The 24884-nt window shown below is 43.0% G+C and overlaps 1 protein-coding gene across 1 annotated transcript; it reads right to left on the bottom strand.

Moving 5' to 3' along the window:
• Positions 1-875: 875 nt before the first annotated feature.
• LOC134206446 (bifunctional phosphoribosylaminoimidazole carboxylase/phosphoribosylaminoimidazole succinocarboxamide synthetase) lies at positions 876-10422 on the bottom strand. The gene is made up of 3 exons (XM_062682163.1): positions 10203-10422; positions 9671-10132; positions 876-1787 (listed from the first exon to the last, which is right to left on the bottom strand). The coding sequence occupies exons 1-3, from the start codon at positions 10219-10221 to the stop codon at positions 985-987; spliced, it is 1284 nt and encodes a 427-aa protein (XP_062538147.1). The 5' UTR covers positions 10222-10422; the 3' UTR covers positions 876-984.
• Between the last annotated feature and the right edge of the window lie 14462 nt (positions 10423-24884).

Here is a 24884-nt window from a genome sequence, read left to right as displayed (position 1 = left end):
CTCGGAAATCTCGTCGCTCACCGCCGATTCACCAGTCTGCCGGTCCTTCACTGCGCACCACGTCCGTTCCTTGATCAGGATCATTTTGGTCGCGAAAGACCACGAGCTGTAATTCTCCGAACCGATTAACACTAGCCGCGCCGGCAACGATACCGAGCTGCTCGGCAAACGACCTCCGATGGCGGCTTGATTCCTGGTACCATTTCGAACTTGGTTTTCTTGATCCCCGGAACCATCTTGAGATCCGTTTCCTCCTTCTCCGGCTATTTTCTTTAAAATTTTCACCTCGCCAAACAGAACTGTTTCCTTAGCAACTGCTGGGAGCCCATAACAAATGGACAATTAAATCATAACACGATATGTAGAGGCTAACTGATATGGGGTCGTTCAAAAATGATGTCACATGTTTAGGGGGTGGATGGTCTATGATTTTGTGATAGTACATGTACTAGGTATACAAAAAGCGTGACAGAGGGGAAGGGGTCTAGAAATCCCAAAAAGTAGTGGACGTCATATTTGAATCGCCCCTATATTAATCTCATAGGGCATAGGGCCCTATAGGGCACAGCACGGACTGCTTTGTCTCTTTCTCGCAAAGAAATTAGAAAACAACAAGGCCAGTAAACGTCAAAATTTATGAGGAACGAAAGGGAAAGAGATGTTTCCGTGCAGTGCCCTATATGTTAGTGGCATACTATGATTCAAAACAATTCGATGGTTACTGCGCCAACAAATGCAACAAGCTGTGGATCGATACTTGCAGTCAAACTCTAATACCAATGAGAACACTGGGCGAAGATGACTATAAAACACTTGACTGGGCCAACTCTCTGAACTTAACCTCTAATCAATTCCAACGGAAAGAACAAGAACAATTTACCGTAAAACATGCTTTATTGTATTCTGTATTAGTAAACGAAAAGATAAAATGGCTTTGATTCTTAACAATTCTAAACGTACATCCTAGGGGAAGTCATAACTTCTTCATTCGCTGCGAACACCACGCAAGCTTTTGTCGGCGTAGATCAGACTAGCAAAGTTGGTCAGCTGTTTAACGCGCAACTTGGACCAGATCAAAAAGTTGTTCAAGCCCAAAATCTGTGCCGCATTCAAGGCCGCTGCTTCAGGGTACAATAAGGTTGCACATCCAAGTCCTGACGGCAGGTTCAAGCTGGACCACACATCAAGGTTTACGTTCTCCGGCTTCACTGGTGGGCAATTGATGACCGGATAGTTGGTGTTGCCGGACAGCACCGGTCCCAATCCGTTGGAGCGACCGGCGACGGTGATGAACACCAGATTGCTCAGCACGCTTTCGTACTCGCTCACGATGTGGAGCGTCGTGTTGGTTCCCTTGTGCGCCGAGGTCACGCGCAGTTCCACATTCAATCCCAGATCGCGGCAGTGCTTGGCAATCTTCTCGCAGTGATCCTTGTCCGAGGGGCTACCCATCAGCACCACCACCAGATGGTCGCTCTTCGGGACCATCTTGTCCAACTGATCGCTGACCCAGAGGAAGTTTCGCTTGACGGTGTCCAGATCGGACGCCGTTACCTTGGCCAGGTTGCGATACACCTGCTTGTCCACCATAAGCCGTTTGTCGCCCGATGGCCACAGCCGCCACGAGTCGGAATCGATGACGTCCGCTACCAACAGTTGGCCGTCGGCGTCCACGCCGAATTCGATCTTCATGTCGATCAGGGCGCAATCACGGGAGGCCCAGCTTCGCTCCAGCACCTCGAACACGGCGATGGTTGTTTGGCGCATGATGTCCACCTCGTCTTGGCCTGTTGGAGCAGGGGGGGTGTCATGAAAATGGAAAGGGCGTAATTAGAAATTGGGCATCTTGGGGCGATATGAGAAAATTCTATACTAAATTGGAAATAAGACTAATAAAAACTTAGCGATTTGGATTTCAGCATATATGACTTTGAAAACAAACATTGGAAAACACATTCCTGCACAAACAAACATTTTCCCTGATACCAGACCTCAATTTACATTGCTGGCGCCCAACTGGTAGATAATTTAGGAACAATGTCTCACAGGACTGTTAGAAAAAATAATTTCCATTAAAATCATTTTAAATTTTCATTCAGAATTGCGATTTACGACCATCGCAATTTAAATAGTTTAGCGGGACAGTTTAACCGAGAAATACAATATTTGTTTGCTATGTGCTTGATTTTTTAATGACTAATACGATCTACATAGGGTAAAACGACCTATTATGGAGGGGTTAAGCACCGTGTCAAAACAAAATTGATTACAAAAATTCTTCAAAAATTACCTGTTGGTCGATTTCCACATTGTAGTAGTTAAATAGGATGCTCGTTAACTATAGTTTTGTAAATATTACGTCAATTGTGCAGAACTAATGTTGTTTTGTTTTTATCACAATAAAAACAAACTACCGCAATAATAGGACGCAGTTGCCTATCGTTGCGATATTTTTTGAAGGTCAGTCCTATTGTTGCGGTATTGCATGTAATTCTTATGGAGATCGATACCGCAACAATAGGACCTTAGCACTACAGCAATAATAGGCTCAAAGGGTTCAAATTTTTAACGAAAAATGTTGATTTTCATCATTTTGAACGGAATTTTGTCAAACAAAAGCTGTTCTAGTCGTTAATGCCAAGAGTTTTAGCGTACCGACAATTCTTTTCAATGGTATTTTATCCAGAATGACCTACTTTAACACTACCGCAACATTACGGCATACCACAACGATAGGACGTTTTACCCTATCTCTCTCCTATTGCAGTAGTTAGGCTGAAATGCAATTACTCAGTATGAAAACTCTTCGGGTGGCATATAATAACTTCGGATTGGTTTGGAAATTCTTGTCAGAAAATACTATTCTAATAAGTGTCGTTCCATAAAATAACATGATCAGCAGAAATGGTGAATATTTATTGCAAGACAAAAATGTGTAGAAATTAAGCAAAAGATCAAACATATTTGATGTTGTTTTCAATAATTTTAGTATAACGAAATATAACGAATGTTGGATCTCTCCCATCCCCCAAATGCGTTACGTAGTTTGTTAACAGACAAAAGGGGTTTGAACATGTTAATAAAATAATCTGATAACTCTCTTGAAAGGAGGATTCCGAGCCTCTTGAAAGGAGGCTTCCGAGTCTCTTGAAAGGAGGCTTCCGAGCTCCATGAAACGAGGCTTATGAGCCTCTTGAAACAAGACTTACGAGCCTCTTGAAAGGAGGCTTTCAAGCTTCCTGAAAGGGGCTTTGGAGCCTCTTGATACCAGGCTTCTGAGCTTCTTGAAAGGAGGCTTCTGAGCCTCTGGAAAGGAGGATTCCGAATCTTTTGAAAGGAGGCTTCAGAGCCTCTTGAAAGTAGGCTTCCGAGCCTCTTGAAAAGAGGCTCTGAGCCTCTTGAAAGGAGGCTTCCTGAGCCTCTTGAAAGGGGGCTTCCAGGCCTCTTGAAAGGAGGCTGAGCCTCTTGAAAGGAGGCTTCCAGCCTCTTGAAAGGAGGCTTCCAGGCCTCTTGAAAGGAGGCTTCTGAGCCTCTTGAAAGGAGGCTCTGAGCCTCTTGAAAGGAGGCTTCCAGAGCCTCTTGAAAGGAGGCTTCGAGCCTCTTGAAAGGAGGCTTCCAGCCTCTTGAAAGGAGGCTTCTGAGCCTCTTGAAAGGAGGCTCTGAGCCTCTTGAAAGGAGGCTTCTGAGCCTCTTGAAAGGAGGCTTCTGAGCCTCTTGAAAGGAGGCCTGAGCCTCTTGAAAGGAGGCTTCTGAGCCTCTTGAAAGGAGGCTTCCGAGCCTCTTGAAAGGAGGCTTCCAGGCCTCTTGAAAGGAGGCTTCCTGAGCCTCTTGAAAGGAGGCTCTGAGCCTCTTGAAAGGAGGCTTCCGAGCCTCTTGAAAGGAGGCTTCTGAGCCTCTTGAAAGGAGGCTTCCTGAGCCTCTTGAAAGGAGGCTTCTGAGCCTCTTGAAAGGAGGCTCTGAGCCTCTTGAAAGGAGGCTTCCTGAGCCTCTTGAAAGGAGGCTTCCGAGCCTCTTGAGAGGAGGCTTCCGAGCCTCTTGAAAGGGGGCTTCCGAGCCTCTTGAAAGGAGGCTTCCGAGCCTCTTGAAAGGAGGCTTCCCAAGCAGCACACATGTTGTAGAGAAGTTAACGTAACTCATATACAACCAAATTTGATCACATTTTGGGTTGCTGCAACCAAGTTAGTGTGAATTGTGCTACTCGGGTTCCAGGCCTCTTGAAAGGAGGCTTCTGAGCCTCTTGAAAGGAGGCTTCTGAGCCTCTTGAAGGAAGCTTCCGAGCCTCTTGAAAGAAGCTTCTGAGCCTCTTGAAAGGAAGCTTCCAAGCCTCTTGAAAGAAAGCTTACAAGTCTCTTGAAAGGAGGCTTCCGAGCCTCTTGAAAGGAGGCTTCCGAGCCTCTTGAAAGGAGGCTTCCGGGCCTCTTGAAAGGAGGCTTCCGAACCTTTTGAAAGGAGGCTTCCAGGCCTCTTGATGAGAGGCTTCCAGGACTCTTGAAAGAAGGCTTCCAGGCCTCTTAAAAGGAGGCTTCCAGGCCTCGGGAAAGGAGGCTTCCAGGCCTCTTGATAGGAGGCTTCCAGTCCTCTTGAAAGGAGGCTTCTGAGCCTCTTGAAAGGAGGCTCTGAGCCTCTTGAAAGGAGGCTTCCGAGCCTCTTGAAAGTAGGCTTCCGAGCCTCCTGAAAGTAGGCTTCCTAACCTCTTGAAAGGAGGCTTCCTAGCCCCTTGAAATGAGGCTTCCGAGCTTCTTGAAAGGAGGCTTCCGAGCCTCTTGAAAGGAGGCTTCCGAGCCTCTTGAAAGGAGGCTTCCTAACCTCTTGAAAGGAGGCTTCAGAGCCTCTTGAAAGGAGGCTTCCTAGCCTCTTGATAGGAGGCTTCCGAGCCTCTTGAAAGGAGGCTTCCAAGCCTCTTGAAAGGAGGCTTCCAGGCCTCTTGAAAGAAGGCTTCCGGGCCTCTTGAAAGGAGGCTTCCGGGCCTCTTGAAAGGAGGCTTCCGAGCCTCTTGAAAGGAGGCTTCCGAGCCTCTTGAAAAGAGGCTTCTGAGCCTCTTGAATGGAGGCTTCCTGAGCCTCTTGAAAGGAGGCTTCCAGGCCTCTTGAAAGGAGGCTTCCTGAGCCTCTTGTAAGGAGGCTTCCGAGCCTCTTGAAAGGAGGCTTCCTGAGCCTCTTGAAAGGAGGCTTCCAGGCCTCTTGAAAGGAGGCTTCCAGACATCTTGGAAGGAGGCTTCGAGCCTCTTGAAAGGAGGCTTCTGAGCCTCTTGCAAGGAGGCTTCCAGCCTCTTGAAAGGAGGCTTCTGAGCCTCTTGAAAGAGGCTTCCAGGCCTCTTGAAAGGAGGCTCTGAGCCTCTTGAAAGGAGGCTTCTGAGCATCTTGAAAGGAGGCTTACGAGCATCTTGAAAGGAGGCTTCCAGGCCTCTTGCAAGGAGGCTTCGGAGCCTCTTGAAAGGAGGCTTCCGAGCCTCTTGAAAGGAGGCTTCCGAGCCTCTTGAAAGGAGGCTTCCGAGCCTCTTGAAAGGAGGCTTCCGAGCCTCTTGAAAGGAGGCGTCTGAGCTTCTTGAAAGTAGGCTTCCGAGCCTCTTGGAAGGAGGCTTCCGAGCCTCTTGGAAGGAGGCTTCCGAGCCTCTTGGAAGGAGGCTTCCGAGCCTCTTGAAAGGAGGCTTCCGAGCCTCTTGAAAGGAGGCTTCCGAGCCTCTTGGAAGGAGGCTTCCTGAGCCTCTTGGAAGGATGCTTTCAGGCCTCTTGAAAGAAGGTTTTCGAGCTTCTTGAAAGGAGGCTTCCGAGCCTCTTGAAAGGAGGCTTCCAACCTCTTGAAAGGAGGCTTCCAGGCCTCTTGAAAGGAGGCTTCCGATCCTCTTGAAAGGAGGCTTCCAGAGCCTCTTAAAGGAGGCTTCCGAGCCTCTTGAAAGGAGGCTTCCGAGACATATCAAAAACGAAACCCGAGCGAGATCAGGTAGGTTCGCCTAGTCTCTATATATAAAAATGAGTTTGCATTTTCTTTGAGGCAATATAACTTCCAAATGGATGGACCGATTTGCAAGATTTCCTCACTAATCGATTTGCTTTTGGATCAGCTGTGTTCAATTTCACTTGGAAAAATGTTTTTCGACTAGTTGAAAATAAATGTAAATTCTTTTCAGAGTTCTCTCGGAAATTCTAAGGCAATTCCACCGAAGGAATTTTTGGATGAATTTCCAAGGAATCACTCAAGGAGTGTCCATGTGAGCGTTATTTTCCAAATAATTTCTGGAAAGAATTTGTAGAGGAATTTCAAAAAGAATTTCAGAAGGAATTTCCGAATGGATTATTTAAGAAATTCCCGAAGGAGAACCTGAAGGGTTTTCCGAACAAAAAATATAAAATAATTAAATGAAGGATTTTTGCTAGAGAAGTTTTCGAAAGAATTTCCAAAGGTATTCTCGGACGATGTCCTAGAAGAATTTAAAAAAAATCGTCAAAGGAATTCCTAAATGACCGAATCATTTTTTGAATAGACTCCCGAAAGAATTTTGAAAGCAAATAACAAAGGTATTTCTAGTAGAAACATAAGTACCATAACGCTAGTGACGCGGTAACCTTTAAAATTATTTTGCCAAAATATGCTTCAATAAGCTTAACTTGGCCGTGTATTGTCAATCATGTTGTAGTTCATGTTTGGTTTTTGTGAGGGTGAGATATATCAGAAGTTGGGCAATCCGTGCATTGATGACAGATATGCAAAAATAATGTTCGGTTGCCAACATTGACTAGTGAATAGCAGGCCATGGCTTTACCTCTTTTGCTTTTCCTCGTCGGGTAATGAATAGAGATGTAACATCCCGATTAGTCGATTAGTAACTAATCAATTACTCTCGATTCTTGTCAATTCTTGAATCGATGAATCGTTGGGTAGTAATCCATTAAAAATAAATCAATTATCACAACGATGAATTGATTAATCGAAGTAATCGATTAATTTCAGACATCTCTACGGAGTTCGTTGAGACAGCACACAAGCGATCAAAACAAACGAATAGTTCTTTCGGCGGAATTAGGCCGCACAGGCGATCCTGCCAGATTGTTCCTGGTTGGAAATTATTGTTTTGTAAGTATCCTGTGGGCGCGCTTGGCTCATTTTCTCATCGGTTTCGACTTGTCACGTCGAATGCGCTCTGGAAGATTGAATGATTAGCTCATCGGTTTCGACTTGTAGTGTCGAAGACGCTCTGGGAAAGCGTCGGAATGAATGATTTGCTCATCGGTTTCGACTTGTAGTGTCGAAGACGCTCTGGAAGAGCATCGGATTAAATGATTTGCTCATCGGTTTCGACTTGTGATGTCGAAGACGCTCTGGGAAAGCGTCGGAATGAATTATTTGCTCATCGGTTTCGATTTGTAGTGACGAAGACGCTCTGGAATAGCATCGGATTAAATGATTTGCTCATCGGTTTCGACTTGCGATATCGAAGACGCTCTGGGAAAGCGTCGGAATGAATTATTAGCTCATCGGTTTCGATTTGTAGTGACGAAGACACTCTGGAATAGCATCGGATTAAATGATTTGCTCATCATTTTCGATTTGCAGTGTCGAAGACGCTCTAGAAGAGCGCTGGATTGAATGATTTGCTCATCGGTTTCGACTTGTAATTTTTGGCTTCTGTTTTGGCTTTCCCATTGGAAGGCCATCAAATTGTATTGGATATGGACTGCCGGGTCGAAGTCTATTGGTTTTGGATTGCAATGCTGGATATATTTGCAGTTGGAGGATCATGAACATGAAATAGTTGACATTTCAGGAGATTCAAAATAAAAAGGCTGTATTAATTTGTTTAGTAAATATGCATTTGCGTATTTGTATTTAGACTTTGAATAGAAGCATTTAATTTGGATTGTTTTTGTGTTGGTTTTCTAAAGCTAAACAAATTACCGAATAACAATTCAAAGGAATCACAAAATTTTAAAAGAATATCTGATGAAATCTCCAAAATACTTTACTAAGGTATCCCCGTGGAATTTTCTCAAGAAATTATCAAAGGAGTCCCTAAAGAAATTTCTGAATGAAATTCTTGAGGAAGTTCCGAAACAATTTTTGAAGGAATTCCAGGAGGAATTTCCGATGGAATTCATGAAAAAAAATTTGGATTGAATGGCAGAAGCAATCTCTGGATGGACTTGCTAAGGAATTCCTGGGGGCATTTCCTAAATATTTTCTTAACTAATTAACGAGACTTGTTTGAATTGATTGTTTTGCTGCAAAAATCTAGTACATAATGGCACGTTAAATTGTTTTCACAGATTAGTAGACCTCATGGTAGATACCCTGTTTAAGTAAAATTTGAATGAACAAAAGATGTGATCATTTTTCTTCAGTATGGAATGAGATTAAAAACAATTTTATAGATAGGTTTAACGTTCTTTCCAATCTACATTTAATCAGAAATTGGAAGTAATCAATGCTTGTTCCTCACTCTCATAAGTAGGTATGTTTTATAAATTTCACCCGATTTGAACATGTTTGCAGCGACGAATCAGGAGTTGAAGTTTCTGAACTGTGCAATTTGTAATAAAAAAAACAGATTTCTAAGAAAAGCGTAGTAACGAACCATGATGTGATTTATTGTAATCAAGTTGAACAAGTTATGTTTAATCGTTTAATGTCTCCACTTCGCTACTATCGCAACGAATGGGAACGACCCCCACTGGTGATCGATCGTGCAACAAGCAACTTATCAGTCAACTGAACAACATGTTTACTGTTATTGAGCCGATCAATATATACGGCTCTCATATTGATCGGTTCAATAACAGTAAACATGTTGTGCTGTGTGTTGCCATGGGAACCGCAGCTAACGTCGATCAGTTTTCAGAAGAACCAGACCAGACGATGATATGGAAACTCTTTCCACAAGAGGTCAAAGCAACAGCAGCGTCTACTGATTGCTTGCATGTTTGTGACTGCCGTTGCTGTTGATATTTGATAAGAACTAACGCAATTTCAACTTGTTTGTTCGAGGTTATTTATTATTGAAATTATTTCTAAACATATTTACTATACAAGTGATTTGTAGTCCATGGATAGGATTTCCTTTGGACTCTGCCAGCCACACCCCTGATAACGTATGATTAAAAAATTTAATTAGAGGGTGTCATGCAATTCGACGCAACTTTCAGCGTAGAGATCCATCCATCTTATAATTTTTGGTTCAAACCAAGAGTTTTAAATGTAATTAATTGTAAATTATATACCTGATGTGTATTGTGGTTCAATTTTCCGTTTTCAAAATTAAAAATAGACCTTGAAATATGAAGGATAAGAGTCACACCCAAGCAGGCCAAACGTAGACAACCGTTGACGAGTTACGAAGTCTTCGTATTTACACACATTTTAAGCCATACGATATACGTAGATCACCATTGCAAACATAGAACATAGTTCTTATGTTTGAGCTACGGATTTCATATGTGCGAATCATTGCATAGCTTGCTTGCAATTTATGAAAATGTCCCGGCCATAAATCTGCATTAATTAGAACAAATGCGTTAATTCAATTCGAATTACATTTTCTTGGCGCTAGCAGGGATATTGAAAGGTTTATGTATGCGGATTCCGTTGCTTCATGGTACAGAAATAATAAAATACCTAAGAGACAAAACCCATGACCAGCCGAAACGTATAGAAAAATTACCACACCCACTCTACTCACCGATCAGAACTCCATTGACCTTGAACCCGGCAGACACAATTTGCTCCTCGCTCCACTGGGGGTCATCGTTGGCATCGTCCTTGTAGAAAGCCTCCTGCTTTGGTGGCGAAAACCGGAACCCTTCCTTCACTCCTGGGTTCCTCTTTAGGTACGAACCGGTTGCCAGCCGCCTGGTAACCCACTCGATAGGAACCATCTCGCACTTGCGTGCCAAGAATGCATCGTCCGACACCATCCGGACGAAAGCCGTCTTCAGGCCCACCTGGTTCAAAAGCCCGAACACTTTGGCGTTCGTCTGGTTGGAAATCTTGGCCTTTCCTTCGAGGTTATCCGACCGAACGCCATTGTGCGCCGTGATTCGATCTTTGTTCAACAAGATCGAGTGACCGGGCATTGACGGTACGTCGTAGACCTGCTTGGTCTTACCCTCAATCAACAGCTTGCCCAGCTTGATTCCACCGGCTGTAAAACACAATCAAAACCCCATAAATCATTTACAGTTCCAGTAGAAACTATAAAATCCTTAATTTACCTTCCGTAACTGCTGCCATCTTAAAATGCACAAATTGCAATCAATTGAACCCCTTTGAGCTGTACGTACGACAACGTGCTTCACTTTAACTGGTTCTCAACAACACACCACTTATCACTACACCAAATTCACAGAAACGTCCTTAGTAGTCTAGCTCTGGCGACACACTGAACGCGCACTAGTGGAACTTAATTAATCTGGCCACTACTCGCTCACGCTCATTTATATGGACCCAATGTTTGTGGCTGTGTATCAATGCGACGATAAGGTATAGCATCATGGCACCAAAGAGCGAGAATAATAATCGGCGAGAGGTTCGAAAACGTGATTACCTGCGGCGCGCGCGCATATGTATTGGCTCCGGCAACAAGGGTCCTGATCACGCTAACGCAAGTATCAAGAGTATCTACAATCTACATATACATTGCAGTATGGAACATTTATGCCTACAAGGGAAGCCAATTGGAAAAGTACTGCCCCTTACATGACTTGAATAACAGCGCATTTACTTTCACAATCATCCCACAGTTTATAAAAAATCAATTAAGATTGGTGGTACGGAAAATTCCTCAAAGTGCATTTTTGATTCTGAGTGACAGCCGTTTACAGTGTCGCATTCATCTTTTCCCCGCTTAGGCATCCTGAGAGATCGTAGAGAAGGCAAATGTCGCTTGTCACATCGTCATGAGCGCTTTACCAAGAAGCTTCAATAAGGGCTGACAATAGCCATTCAAGCCCTCGTCATATAAAGAAAGCGAAAAATATAGCAGTAAAAATAATCATCCTCTGATAAGTTTTGAATCCGTTAACGGTGTTTACTAGTTCGGATCATCTCGTGCAAAAAATACTATAAAATAAGAGTGAGTGTTTTAGTTATCTCGTAGAGATCTCTCGCACATCTGCTTGGTTATGCCCGAGCCACGGTTGCTCTTGGGAGATTTTAACTCCCACGGAACAGGCTGGGGAACTGTACGACGACAACCGTTCAACAATGATATTCGACCTCTGCGACGACTTTAATATGTCAATTTTGAATACAGGAGAAGTTACACGAGTGGCTCCTCCAGCAAGAGATAGCCGTCTAGATCTTTCCATTTGTTCGAGCTCATTATCGTTGGACTGTACTTGGAAGGTGGTCCAAGATCCCCATGGTAGTGATCATTTACCGAGCGAGGTCTCGATTTCCAATGGACGTAGTCAATCTGTTCCTATCGACCTCTCATATGACCTCACGAAGCACATCGATTGGGGCACATATGCGGAGGCCATCATTGATGGCGTAATGTCGATAGAAGCACTTCCACCGCGAGAAGAGTACGAGTTTCTGTCCCAGTCGATCCTTGACAGTGCTCTTCAGGCACAAAGCCAGCCAGTGCCAGGAGCTTCGGTTCGTAGGAAACCACCCAGTCCGTGGTGGGATGTCGAGTGTACACAACTTTATCGCAAGAAATCCGCCGCTTTCAAAGAAATTCGGAAACACGGTTCGATCGTTCTTCACAAACGGTACATCGCGCTCGAGATCCAGTTCAAGAAACTGGTCAAAGTGAAGAAACGTGGATATTGGCGCACTTTCGTTGAAGGTTTATCGCGCGAGACTTCAACGAAAACTCTGTGGACCGTCGGGAGAAGAATGCGCAACGCGTCCTCCGTAAATTAAGATCGTGAAAGCTCGTCGCGGTGGATACTTGACTTCGTAAAGAAAGTTTGTCCGGATTCGGTGCCGGTGAAACAAGAGCTACAAGATGCTTTTGCTGACACGGATGACATGGATCGCCCCTTTTCAATGATTGAATTCTCGCTTGCTCTCCTTTCATGTAACAATTCCGCTCCAGGGATGGAGAGAATCAGGTTCAATTTGCTTAAAAACCTCCCAGACGTCGCGAAGGGGCGCTTATTGAGCCTGTTCAACCAGTTTCTGGAGTGCAACATTATTCCGGATGATTTGAGGCAAGTTTGGGTGATAGCCATCCAGAAGCCCGGAAAACCCGCGTCGGATTATAACTCGTATCGCCCCATCGCGATGCTGTCATGTCTTCGGAAGTTGTTGGAGAAGATGATTCTCTTCCGGCTAGACAAATGGGTTGAATCGAATAGTTTTTTGTCAGATACACAATTTGGTTCCCGCAGTGGCAAGGGAACGAACGACTGTTGCGTTGCTTTTTTTCAGAAATTAAGCTTACTTTCGCTAAAAAAAGAGCAAATGGGCTCAGTTTTTTTGGACATTAAGGGGGCTTTTGATTCAGTTTGCGTTGATGTCTTATCCGACAAACTCCACTCGTGTGGACTTTCACCAATTTTAAACAATTATTTGTACAATTTGTTGTCAGAGAAGCGTATGAGTTTTTCTCATGGTGACTCGGCAACTTCACGAATTAGCTACATGGGTCTCCCCCAGGGCTCATGTTTAAGCCCCCTTCTTTACAATTTTTACGTCAGAGACATTGATGAATGTCTCATGCCAAATTTCTCGTTAAGGCAGCTTGCAGATGATTGTGTTGTATCCGTTTCGAGGCCAACCGCAGTTGATCTGCATGGACCGTTGCAAGATACTCTGGACAATTTGTCCACTTGGGCTACGAAGCTGGGTATCAAATTCTCTCCGGAGAAAACTGAGATGGTTGTCTTTTCAAAAAAAACATAAGCCGGCAAAGTTTCCGCTCCAACTGATGGGTAAGACAATCACTCATAGCATGTCTTCTAAATACCTCGGGGTCTGGTTCGACTCGAAATGTACCTTCGGGAAGCACATTGTGTATCTGACACAAAAATGCCAGAAACGGATCAACTTCATGCGATCAATAACCGGAACATGGTGGGGAGCGCATCCCGAAGATCTTATGACGTTGTATAGAACAACCATTTGGTCGGTCCTCGAATATGGTAGTTTCTGCTTCCAGTCCGCGGCTAAAACACACATGCTGAAGCTTCAACGGATTCAGTACCGCTGTCTACGTATCGCGTTAGGATGTATGAATTTGTTACCGTTAGTAACAATAAGCCTGTAAATTAGTGTTAAATTTGTTCATCCTACCTATTTATCTATAAAAATATATATATTCCGTGTAAATCTAATCTCACTTAAATTTAAATAAAAATGCCATAAAACTATACCCCTAGGACTTAGGTTAAGCACACGACACACTACAATAAACGTTAGACATAAAATATAGTTCAGTGGATGCATAGAGGTAGATAGAGCAGTAAGTTGAGGTGAATAGAAAGTTTTCGAGGTTTGGTGACCTCCTTTTCCATGTGAACTCCAACCGAAAAGGACGTGATAGAGCTTTTAGAGCACCGAAAAAGTTATTGAAGAGTGGAATAATTACTTCTAGTGGTGGAATAACTACATCTAGCATCTCTTTTTATGAGAAAGCAGAATTTAAGGGATTCTTAAGGTGAAACAGATAGAATCAGGTATGATAACCTACAACCTTCTGAACTCATCTGCCAACACGTGGCGCGCACATCGAGAAACCATCGCATCCGTCGTATGCCGGCCGGCCAGGTATTGATTGATAACTACACGACTCTGACACACACCCACACAGTATGTAAATTTAGGGTAATAAACCAACAACTGTTAAACACGAGATTTTGTTAATTACTCCCACATATCCGAGGTCTGATTAGTGAAGTAGAGGTACACACCAGCCGATCTTGAGACCGAAGAGGTTCTCCAGGCCGAGCTAGCCCTAAAAGAGGTCTTTGCAGCACCCAGCCTCACACGGCAGGCCGTTGCTTAGCCAAGCTTGCCGAGGCCTTTGTCCTGGCAGTCCTCGTGCTGCCCATCCTAGCAATTACAAATTCGACACATTCGATGAGCTTGGAAGTACTTGCGGGAGTATTGCCACTAACAGATCGTTTCGCGGAATTATCGCTCCGGTTCCTCATCCGCTGTGAGGTTCTCAATCTATTGGTAATTGACAACTTCGAGAAGCTGCTCGAACAAAACCCTCAATCTCGGTTCATGAGTATTTACCACTGGTACATAACGCTGGAGGTAAGCCCATCTTTGGTTGACACCAATCGTGCTAACTTCTTAGACTCTTACAGTTCCTCTGTTACTTTTGATCTGTCCATGAAGCAGGAGGTTCATGGAATACCAGACTTTCTGTGTGCGGAGGTCATACCTCCATTATTTGCAAGCAAATACGGGCACGCCAGCGAGGAGAGAAGCTTTTTCACAGACGGGTCAAAAATGGATGACTCCACTGGTTTCGGTGTTTTTAACGTTTTTCATAGCGCCTACTTTAAGCTTAAAGAGCCTTGTTCCGTGTATACTGCTGAGCTAGCAGCTATACACTACTCTCTCGTGCAAATCGCATCCCTACCTCCTGACCACTTTTTCATCTTCACCGACAGTCTAAGTTCCTGGAGGCTGTTCGGCCAATGAAACCGGTTAAGCACTCAGCGTATCTACTAAATGGGATACGGAAAGCTTTGAGTGCCTTATCACAACGGTCTTATACAATCACCATGGCTTGGGTCCCTTCTCATTGCTCGATCCCGGGAAATGAGAAAACGGACTCTTTGGCTAAGGTGGGCGCTATGGAAGGTGATATTTACGATCGGAGAATCACCTTCGATGAATTTTTCACATTAGTTCGTCAGGAAACCTTGAACAGCTAACAACAGAAATGGACAAATGGGGAGTTGGGTAGATGGCTGTATTCAATTCGCCCGCAGGTGTCGTAGCGTTCATGGTTCAAAAAATTGAATATGGGACGAGACTTCATTCGAGCCATGTGTCGTCTAATGTCCAATCACTACACTCTAAATGCACATCTTTTCAGAGTGGGGCTCTCGGAAGGAAATCTCTGTGTTTGCGGCGAGGATTATCAGGACATCGATCATGTCGTGTGGGCGTGCGAGGAGCATCGTGGCCCCAGATCTGCGCTAACTGAACATCTCCGGGTCCGAGGAAAACAATCAAAGCCTATTAGGGAAGTGTTGTCGGGCCTAGAGTACATGTCCCTGGTCCACCAATTTTAGAAAGTTGTTGATGTAAAACTGTAATCATTGTCTGCCCATTCCCTTGTCTGTCGCATCCCATATCGAATGTCTTCCTCTTGTTGTACATTTCTGTGGGATATGTGTTGCCCAATGCAAGAGATGTGCAATACGCATGAACATTCGTGCATGCGTTAGTAACGAATCATAGTAACCGTTGGACTCGACAACGTCACAGTCTAGCAATTGTCCTCTTCCATTATCAACCTTCGCCGAATACGCACGCATAGGTAAGTTGCTCTCATCAGTGACCCAGCCGATTATTCGGCTGGTCATACCGCTGGAGCTTCCAGCGGAATTCCATATTGGCGATCCTGCCAGGTTTTGTCTGAAAAAACGACAAACAAATGAACCAAAAATGGATCCAATGGATTTTTCTTTTCAAAGAAAGTGGAAAGGGATATCCACCATCTACAGAGGCATGCTTCATCAAACACGTGTTTGGGAAGAAAACTACTGAAGCGTGTTGGGACAACCGTTCAAAATGAAATGGATTTAATTTTTGGATCAGTGAGACGGGACATCTACTGATAACCTTGAAAATTTTACTAGTGAGATGGGACATCTACTGGTGTTGGCTCAGGTTACTAGAGATAAGCTAGCTAGAATCATGTAAAATGGTTTAGTGCGATGGGACATCCACACTTTTGACCAAAAAAAGATGAATACAAATCACCCGAGAGCTGCAGATGAATAAATAGCATGCATAAGCAAAGTTGGTCAGAGAAACGGGACATCAACTGGTAGTACAGAAATAATATTAAACCAGTGAGATGGGACATTTACGGTTGGTTTATGTTACAAAAGAAAAGTTTGCATCATGAAAAATTGATTAGTGTGATGGGACATCCACTCGTACTGCCAAAATCGAAATGAGATATCTGTTGAACTAGTTTATAGTAACAGAAAAAAATGGATAAATATATACAGGGGTTCGACAAAAAGGTTAAGATAGGCAAAATTTTGTCGAAGTTCATATCACCATAACTTTGCGTAGAATGATCCGATTTCGATGAAACCGGGACCTTCGAAGCCGGAAACTCTTCTAGTATACGGTCCCCATGCGAAACCTTAGATTGGCCCTTGGCCACCGGAGATGTTCCGGGTTTTCCGAGGATATGTTAAAAATGCATTTTTTCTTCTGCTTGACGTTTTATCTGACGTTTACTGCCATCATATTTTACACTCTCCCTGGAAACTAGAACTAATATGCTGACCAATGCTGGCTGCAGATCGAAAATTCGTTTGGTATACGCAAAGATATAACCATTTTCGTAAAATTGATACGGAATTGGTCGTACACCCTGAACAAAAGTCACTTTCGCAGAACACCCGGAACCTGTTACAAATTGGCCAGAGAGTCTTACAGTCACCATAATGTATCTTTAATAAAGATCCTATATTCATCGGCTTGGGAAAACATGAATTTTGACACCCATATACGCATAGTTCCAGACGGTGCCAAAACCGGTCCCTCCTGGAAGGCCCTTGGAACATGCTATAAGGGTGGCAATGGACACCATCATTCTGGAAATGTTTCTGTAATCATCGTCTCGCAAAGCCATGAAGATAGATACCCATATTTGCAAATTGCATGCATTATCACGATCCGTTATCATTTCATTATGTTCCCGGAACAGTTTGTTTTCGGAAATGGCCATATTTATGCGTAGTTTTGATGGATTTTCGATCTACAGTCACCATTGAATCGGCATATTAGTTCTAGTTTTTTGAGAAAGTATAAAACATGATGAAACTAAACGTTACATATAATGTCAAGCAGTGGAAAAAATGCATCTTGAACATACATTCGGAAAACCCGGAACATCTACGGTGGCCAAATACCAATCTTAGGTTTCGTAGAGGGGCAGTATACTACAAAAGCGTCCGGTTCTGATGGTCCTGATTTTATCAAAATCGGATCATTCTACGCAAAGTTATGATGATTTTAATTTCGACATAATTTTACCTATCTCAACCTTTTTGTCTAACCCCTGTAGAATTGGTCAACTGTAAACGACAAGTTCTTAAAATCATTAGACCAGTGAGACGGAACATCTACTGGTAGTTCATAAATAATAAAAAAAAGTGAGATGGGACGTCTGCTATAAGGTTATTTTACAAAAGAAATGATAGCATTATGAGGAATGGATTAGTGTGATGGGACATCTACTAATACTATTCAAATGAAGATTATACGAGAAGACGTCGATACGAGACGTCTTCGATGTAGAAAATTTGAAAAATTTATCAATGAGATGGGTCATCAATTGATAATTACATAGAAGGCCTCGTGGCCCTATATAATAAGACAAGCTGTAACTAATAGGGTTCACAAAGATACAGAACACGGAAGTATGTAGCTTAATGCCTCGATCGTCTTTAGACACCGCTACGATATGTGAGTCTACCTGGGGCTTCAGAGGAATCATTCTATACCGATGAACTGTTGTCATCTAATCTTTGTGCCGTAGAACTGATTGAGTGACTGAGATAGATTTTCTGAAAATGGCTTGCATTTCAGAAAGCTTTGAAATGGTAGGCGAAGAAAGCTCCATTGATATTGGACCAGAAGGATCAACAGTGACAGAAGCTGATGATCGTAATTTCGATCAGTGAATGCCTAATGGGATATCATGATACAGCTGGTTATGTCATTGGAAGCTACAAGAGAAGCACAGACCGCCAATAGCGTTAACAGTTACGACTCTGAGCTTCAGCGCCCACAGGTCGTCTGGAAAGATGGGAAAATTCTGACAAGAAAAGCATAACAAATCACATTATATCAAGTACCGGCTGGAAGCAAATTCCACCTTTTTCCGAAGAATTGTCAGCCAATAAACTGTGGGAAGTGGGGTAGCACTTTCTTGAAAACGTTGAAATAGCTATGCTGCTATCCAATACGTCAGTTCATGCATCGTGTGTAAAACTATTCTTCCTATCCATGGGGAACTGTAAAGTACCTGGAAGGCTGTAAAATTGAAGCTTTGTCGGTTCTAAACAATTTACGTTGCGGAAAATGTTTGTGGATGTATGTGGAAAATGTGGATGCACACTTGAAGTCCATAACCGACATGCGAGCATAAAAATTCCGCTGCTTCCCATTCTCGAATCACAGGCAAGATTCGATTGTGTGGTACAAGGCCAACTGAGGACCAATAACTGTTCGTGCGAACGTGTAACAAGGAGTTGGCTAAAACCTCTCGAACATTCGGACACGATACGAACCATGCATAACAGTTCACAACCAGAGACGAAGCGTAGAAAGATGAATGCAAATCAAACAAAACCATGACCTTAACAAGAAACATTTCAAGAAACACACAAGTTTCGCTTAATCATGGCCGACAAACGGAACAGGATCAAACTAAGCGAGACATTGCTGGCCATTGGGCAGGGTCGGCGCTCACGATGTTCCCATTCTGGCGATCAATGTCCTATCATAACCTTGTACCGCATAAGTGGTTAGTTGTGGTCATCTTGGTCATGTTACGGCAGTTTGTCGTCTAATGAAAACCACAAGAATAAGCAGAAGCTAAACGATTCATAGGATTGGACTGATGAAGACAATGTTCAGCAGGGAATCAATTTAATAACAATCTAAGATACACTAATTGACTGCCATGTCGAGCCGTCTAGTCCTATTTGTTTCTTAATACAGCTTATAAGTCTTCCAGAAATCTAAATCTAATGTAGGCTAAAGGAAACATAGAAAAACTTCAAATGGCACATAAGTGAATAAGCGGAATGTCTGCTGCAGGATGCATTTATTAGGGGGTGTTCTGACTTTCATTGATGGTATAGTCCTGCTTGAACAAATTAGCGCATAGGGGAAAGTGGGGTAAGATGGCCATATGGGGCAAGACAACCAACGTTAATTATGCCTTAGGTGAGCATTATATTCACATTATTATTACAAGGAATGGTTCACAATAATGTAAATGGGCTATACAACTGAAAAATGCACTGACAACCTCACTTGTTCTTGTAATATTGATTAGAAGATGGTTTAGTTAAAATTCGAAATTTCTTATAATTTTCTAGTAACATAATTTAACAATTGAAGCCTAAATTACATTTTCCGGGACAAATTGATATTTACCGGAAGCTTTTATATAACTATAGCCTATATACAATAATAATTTGAGGAGATTCACAGTAATTAGGTTCGATAGGATATAAATCTTTGGCTATACGTCGGCCTGGGGCGGTATTGCCAATTGTATAAAAACAAGGTCATCTTCCGAATTAAGAGTCGCCTAACCCTTGAATGCATTTGAAAAATAATCAAAATAGTTTCTGCGTGAATCAGAGATGATTTAGAACAAAGGATATGGTTTTAACAGTAAAAATTAGTTTTAGGCAAATTATGATATTGTCGTAGTGCCAGTTGTTGAGAAACCAACATGAAATACGACAGTTTTAAACGAAGCATCATTTGAACATAATCCATAGAAGTGCAAGAAATGTGTCCCCTATTCTAAATAAATTTAGCAAACTTTTGATATAGTTTTTGGTCAATGCTCATCTTGCCCCGAGGGGGTGGTCATATTGTCCCATATGGTAAATATAGGCATCATAAAAACACCTTTTTTAAAACCAGTTTATAATATACTGAAACGTTATTAATCAGTGTTTATTGATACTTATGTCAAAGACGGGTCATCATAAAGATGTTTCATGAACAAATCAGCAGAATTTGAAGGAGTGTCACTATTTTACCAAGGGTTACCGCTTAGGATGGCCATCTTGCCCCACTTTCCCCTAATTGAGCCCCGAAATGAAGAATCTATACTCGATTTTCTTTCAGGGAACAATAATGTTAACCTCATCCTGAAAACGACTGTTTTTTTTCCGATTCAAAAGTCGAATTTGAAATTGAAAAATAAACGGAAAATGCTTCCTCGACATTTTCGGTCTTGTTTGACGTACGGAATAATATGATTCAAACGCACTAGCAAATCACCGCAGGGCACTTGACGCAACCTTTGACAGTTAACATATGGGCCTGACATTTTGGACTCGTTCTGAAATGTTGCACAGCCCAAAATTTGCCTTAAAATGTCTTTAACAAAAACATATTATTTTTACAGATTTAGACTTTTACCAGAATTTTTCTAACATCGGTTCATGTATTCTTGACCGATGCACTATCGTTTGCAATCATAAACGATGTAGGGCTTTAGGACCCAATCAACACATTCTACTTCATTTTCTAAAAATACAATGAACTACTTACCAATGACTTCACTGGAAATCGCGGTACAGGCAAATTATTATTTTCTTGGTGCTTCATGCTGATAAGGACTAGCCGAGCGCTGAACAGAAAATTTTAAAAGAAAAAAATGGAGTCATTTCCGCCCACAGTACATATTGTCGGCGTAGCACCAACTTAGAATTCGGAAGTCGGGACTTCCGCACCGAACCTTTCTTCCGAAGTTTTATCTGTCAAACTAATTGATGCGTTGTTTTGCGCATCTTTAGGCGAATCCAGCGCACTACTTCCGAAGTTGGGTAAGTTGCCTGTATCTGGAGAAAAATCCAACTTCGGTATAAAAAGCGGTCTAGCTTTGTTCCGGAAAGATAATACGTAAACGTCAAATTTTGTCGCTCAACGCGCTTGAATCTGAAATTCATTTTTTTCACAGGTTGGAGGAGAAGGGAGATGTGGGATATGTGTTGCCCAATGCAAGAGATGCGCAATACGCATGAACATTCGTGCATGCGTTAGTAACGAATCATAGTAACCGTTGGACTCGACAACGTCACAGTCTAGCAATTGTCCTCTTCCATCATCAACCTTCGTCGAATACGCACGCATAGGTAAGTTGGTCTCATCAGTGACCCAGCCGATTATTCGGCTGGTCATACCGCTGGAGCTTCCAGCGGAATTCCATAATTTCCATGTCTGTCGTTAATCCCTTCCGTATGTGCTCCTCTTGTCGTTGTCTCCCAAAAAAAAGTTTGTTTGTCCCGTTACAGATGTATAAATGCGAGGAATGTCAACTTTGTGAACATCAGCATCGTAATTACTTAAGCACCCTAAAATCCTTTCCTTTCCTACTGTGTTATTGTATTCCCTAACCTCGACTAAACCGCGAGTCTTTCGGTTCTCCAAAACTAACACTATGTATAAGAATCAAGAAATGTATTGTTAAACTTGATTTCGGCCCCGTAACGCTTCGCGGCAAATGAGCCTTCCAAATAAACGAAAGATTAAAAAAATAAAAAAAAATAAAGATGCCTGTTTTGTCATGTTTCTGCCCAGTAGGCAGATAATTGACGTGGTCGGAGTGAGTAAAATAATTGGTGCGCGATCGGACGTCATTTAGGTATTAACGCATTTGCCCAAAAGTATACGCGGTGCTTCCCACAAGAAACGACGCACCGCGCTTTTTGCTGCCCGTATACTCGATTCTTATGGGGAGATAACATTGCGGCGTTTCCTAAAGTGCGGTTGTTCCTCTCGAATGTGAAACGCCGCGTGGAATCTTGTGCAAATGCGCTTTTGGAAACATTACAACAGCCGCGCAATGTATCGTATTGACTTACTTACTTACTTATGGATCCTGTACACCTCCGGGGGTGCAAAGGGCCGACTTGAAAGATCTCCATCCTGAGCGTTGCCCGGCTATCGCTTTAACCTGTTGCCAGGTTAGATTTCGGTCGACTTCTTTTATTTCTTTATTGAGGCTTTGCCGCCATGAGCCTCTGTGTCTGCCTCTGCTGCGATGTCCCGCTGGATTCCAGTCTAATGCTTGTTTACAGATTTCGTTTCCGCCCCAACGTAGAGTGTGGCCGACCCAGCCCCACTTCCGATCCCAAATCTCTGTTGCTATCGGCCTCTGGTGACAACGACGATGGAGCTCGTTGTTTGAGATCCAGTTGTGAGGCCACCAGGCCCGAATTATATACCGCAGGCATCTGTTGATGAACACCTGCAGCCGTTGAGTGTTCTCCACTGATACACACCATGTTTCGCTAGCGTATAACAGCACAGATTTCACGTTAGAGTTGAAAATTCGTATTTTGGTGCGTTCACTTATCTGCCTGGTTTTCCAGATATTTCTTAAACTCGCAAAGGCAGCCCTTGCTTCCTTGATCCGTGCGCCTATGTCGATCTTAGTACCGCCGTCTGACGCCATTTGGCTACCAAGATATTGGCCGGTTGCCCGGCTACTGTGAAACTGGAAGGAGTCACCGTGTTTACATCCAACTATTTGGTTTTGTTGACGTTGATGACTAAATCTGCCGAGAAGGAGAGGTCGTTGAGCTTACTCTGCATATCAGAGCGCCGTTGCGCGAGGAGTGCAAAGTCATCAGCCAATTCGAAGTCGCTTAGGTGCTCCATGGTTATAGGCTGCCATAACAGCCCGCGGTTTGGTTCACGGTCAATCGCATCTACCAGAATCGTATCGTATCGTATCGTATTGACTGCACCCTTTAATAGCACGCAGAACATTCGCGAAATCCGAGTTTGTGATTATGTTTTTAGTTATCCTGGAACAGATTCCAGTGGGGCCCTCTAGGCCACAAATTTATTAAGAAGAAACCCTGGCAATATGGGTATCAATTGTTTAGTTAATTGTTTAGATGTAAACTAAATAAATGAAATAAATGAACACTTTTGCGAGCTCCACTCGCGCCCAAAATGCTTTGCGATTTCATTACGAACAGAGCACTTTTGCTGCTCAAATTGTTTTAGCGATTTAGATACGCATTGAGCACCACTCGCGCTCAAAATGTTTTAGCGATTTTTCACATGCACTTAGCACTTTTTCGAGCACCACTCGCGGTCAAAATGTTTTAGCGATTTGGATACGCAGTGAGCACTTTTGCGAGCTTCCACACGCGCACAAAATGTTTTAGCAATTGGGAAATGCACTGAGTACTTTTGTGAGAACCACTCCCGCTCAAAATGTTTCAGCGATTTGGATACGCACTGAGCACTTTTGCGAACACCACTCGCGCTCAAAATATTTTAGAAATTGGAATATACACTGAGCAATTTGCAAGCACCACTCGCTCTCAAAATGTTTTAGCGATTTGGATACGCACTAAGCACTTATGCGATCATTACTCACGCTCAAAATATTTTAGCGATTTTTCACACGCACTGAGCACTTTTGCGAGCTCAAATTTTTTTTTAGTCTCTTTGGGCATTTTTATTTTTTTAACTTTGATCGGTCCATCCTTTTCCGATGCGAAGTTTATTGATTTGAAAAAAAACCAGGTTGTCTAACAAATCGAAAAAATAACATAAGCAGGTTTATATTATGCACGGCCAGGATCGCCAAATGGGTGGCCTTGTGCCATCGGAAAAGGACCAGCCGAATACGTTAGGTAATTGTCGGGGACAATATTGTAGATCCAGTTGAAAACCGAACTGAGCTCTCGCAACAATCGCATTTCCTCACATTTCCAAATGTCGCAACTGCATCGCGAGTGGTGCGCATGATGGCGCACGGCTATGGCATAGATGCGCACTATTCGCAATGCAGTTGCGACATCCGGAAATGGGAGGAAATGCGATTGTCGCGAGAGCTCTGTTCGGTTTTCAACTGGATCTACAATATAGTATGTACTTACGTGTCGCCCGTAACTAATCAGGGGAAAAACTGGTTGCTTTGCAAACGTGTTGTAAGTCATTTTAAATTATGCCGCGTTGGCGCGATTGCGTATGACGAGTCACGTGAGATGTACCCGAGCAGGAGAAATTGGCTCAATAATACCTAATTCTGTTATTGATACCATACTCTGTTATAAACTAATACAATTATTGACCCTGAGCGAAGATTTGGTCCACCGTTTGCCCGTGTATTTGCTCAAGATTAATTACATCAAAACAACGATAAAAAATGTATTTTCTCCTCATCCAGTCATCATTATTTGTGATAAGTGAGTTGATTTTTTTTTTGTTTAGAACACAAAGATGTCCTTTTAGGTCACCTTCGAAGAGGTTTGAATCTTTTTTGATCTTCAAAGCACTCTTCTCTGCTTCTAACTGAATAAATTGATCCAATGGTAGCACGTGGAGCAAAGCGTCTAGCGCTTCATTCGGCGTGCTTCTCATTGCACCAGTTATTGAAAGAGTAGCCAATCTTTGAAGTTTTTCCAACTTTTTCTGAACCATCCTTTCTTTTGTTTTTGGCCACCATATTGAAACCAGTTGAGACCCAGGGAGTGGAATTTAGGTCCTAGACGAGGACCAGCAAAGCCCCAAGCTGCTGGTCTAGAGCCACGGCAGCTTCCGGGGTGGGCACTCAAGGCCTTCTTTTATTATTCTCCCTGGTCCTCAGGGTCGTTTTAATTGCTTGCTGTGTTGGTCATTGGAGATAATTCCTTTTGTAATTCTATTTAGTTTTATGTGGTGGAAAGGCGGACAATAACAAGGTGGACGGAAACATCGGAAAACAAGATTTTTGGACTTTAGACTAAACGGACAGCTGTGGTTCGGAGGGCCATACAATTTTTGATGAAATTAATATTTGTTTTGTTTTATTTAAAGACTAAAGAGTGTAGGGGGGGGTAACAGAGTGAGCTCACCGGTACGTTGCGGCCGTTTCTGCTGCTGCTGATCCATTCGATGCTTTCCCGATGAGGTTCGGCATGCTTAGTCTCTCTTTCTCACATTTCTTCTTCCGTTGTCTTCACAGAGTTCACAATATTGTC

The sequence above is a fragment of the Armigeres subalbatus genome, chromosome 1 (genome assembly GCF_024139115.2).
Source record: "Armigeres subalbatus isolate Guangzhou_Male chromosome 1, GZ_Asu_2, whole genome shotgun sequence".
Lineage (NCBI taxonomy): Eukaryota > Metazoa > Arthropoda > Insecta > Diptera > Culicidae > Armigeres > Armigeres subalbatus.
The sequence above is the reverse complement of the archived record's forward strand: the minus strand, read 5'-3'. Positions and strand labels throughout refer to the sequence as shown.

Excerpts from the sequence above, each read along its gene's own strand:
- LOC134206446 (XM_062682163.1), bottom strand. Across the intron at positions 1,788-9,670 it reads GGTCAATGGAGTTCTGATCG|GCCAAGACGAGGTGGACATC; the intron begins GTGAGTAGAGTG and ends CTGCTCCAACAG.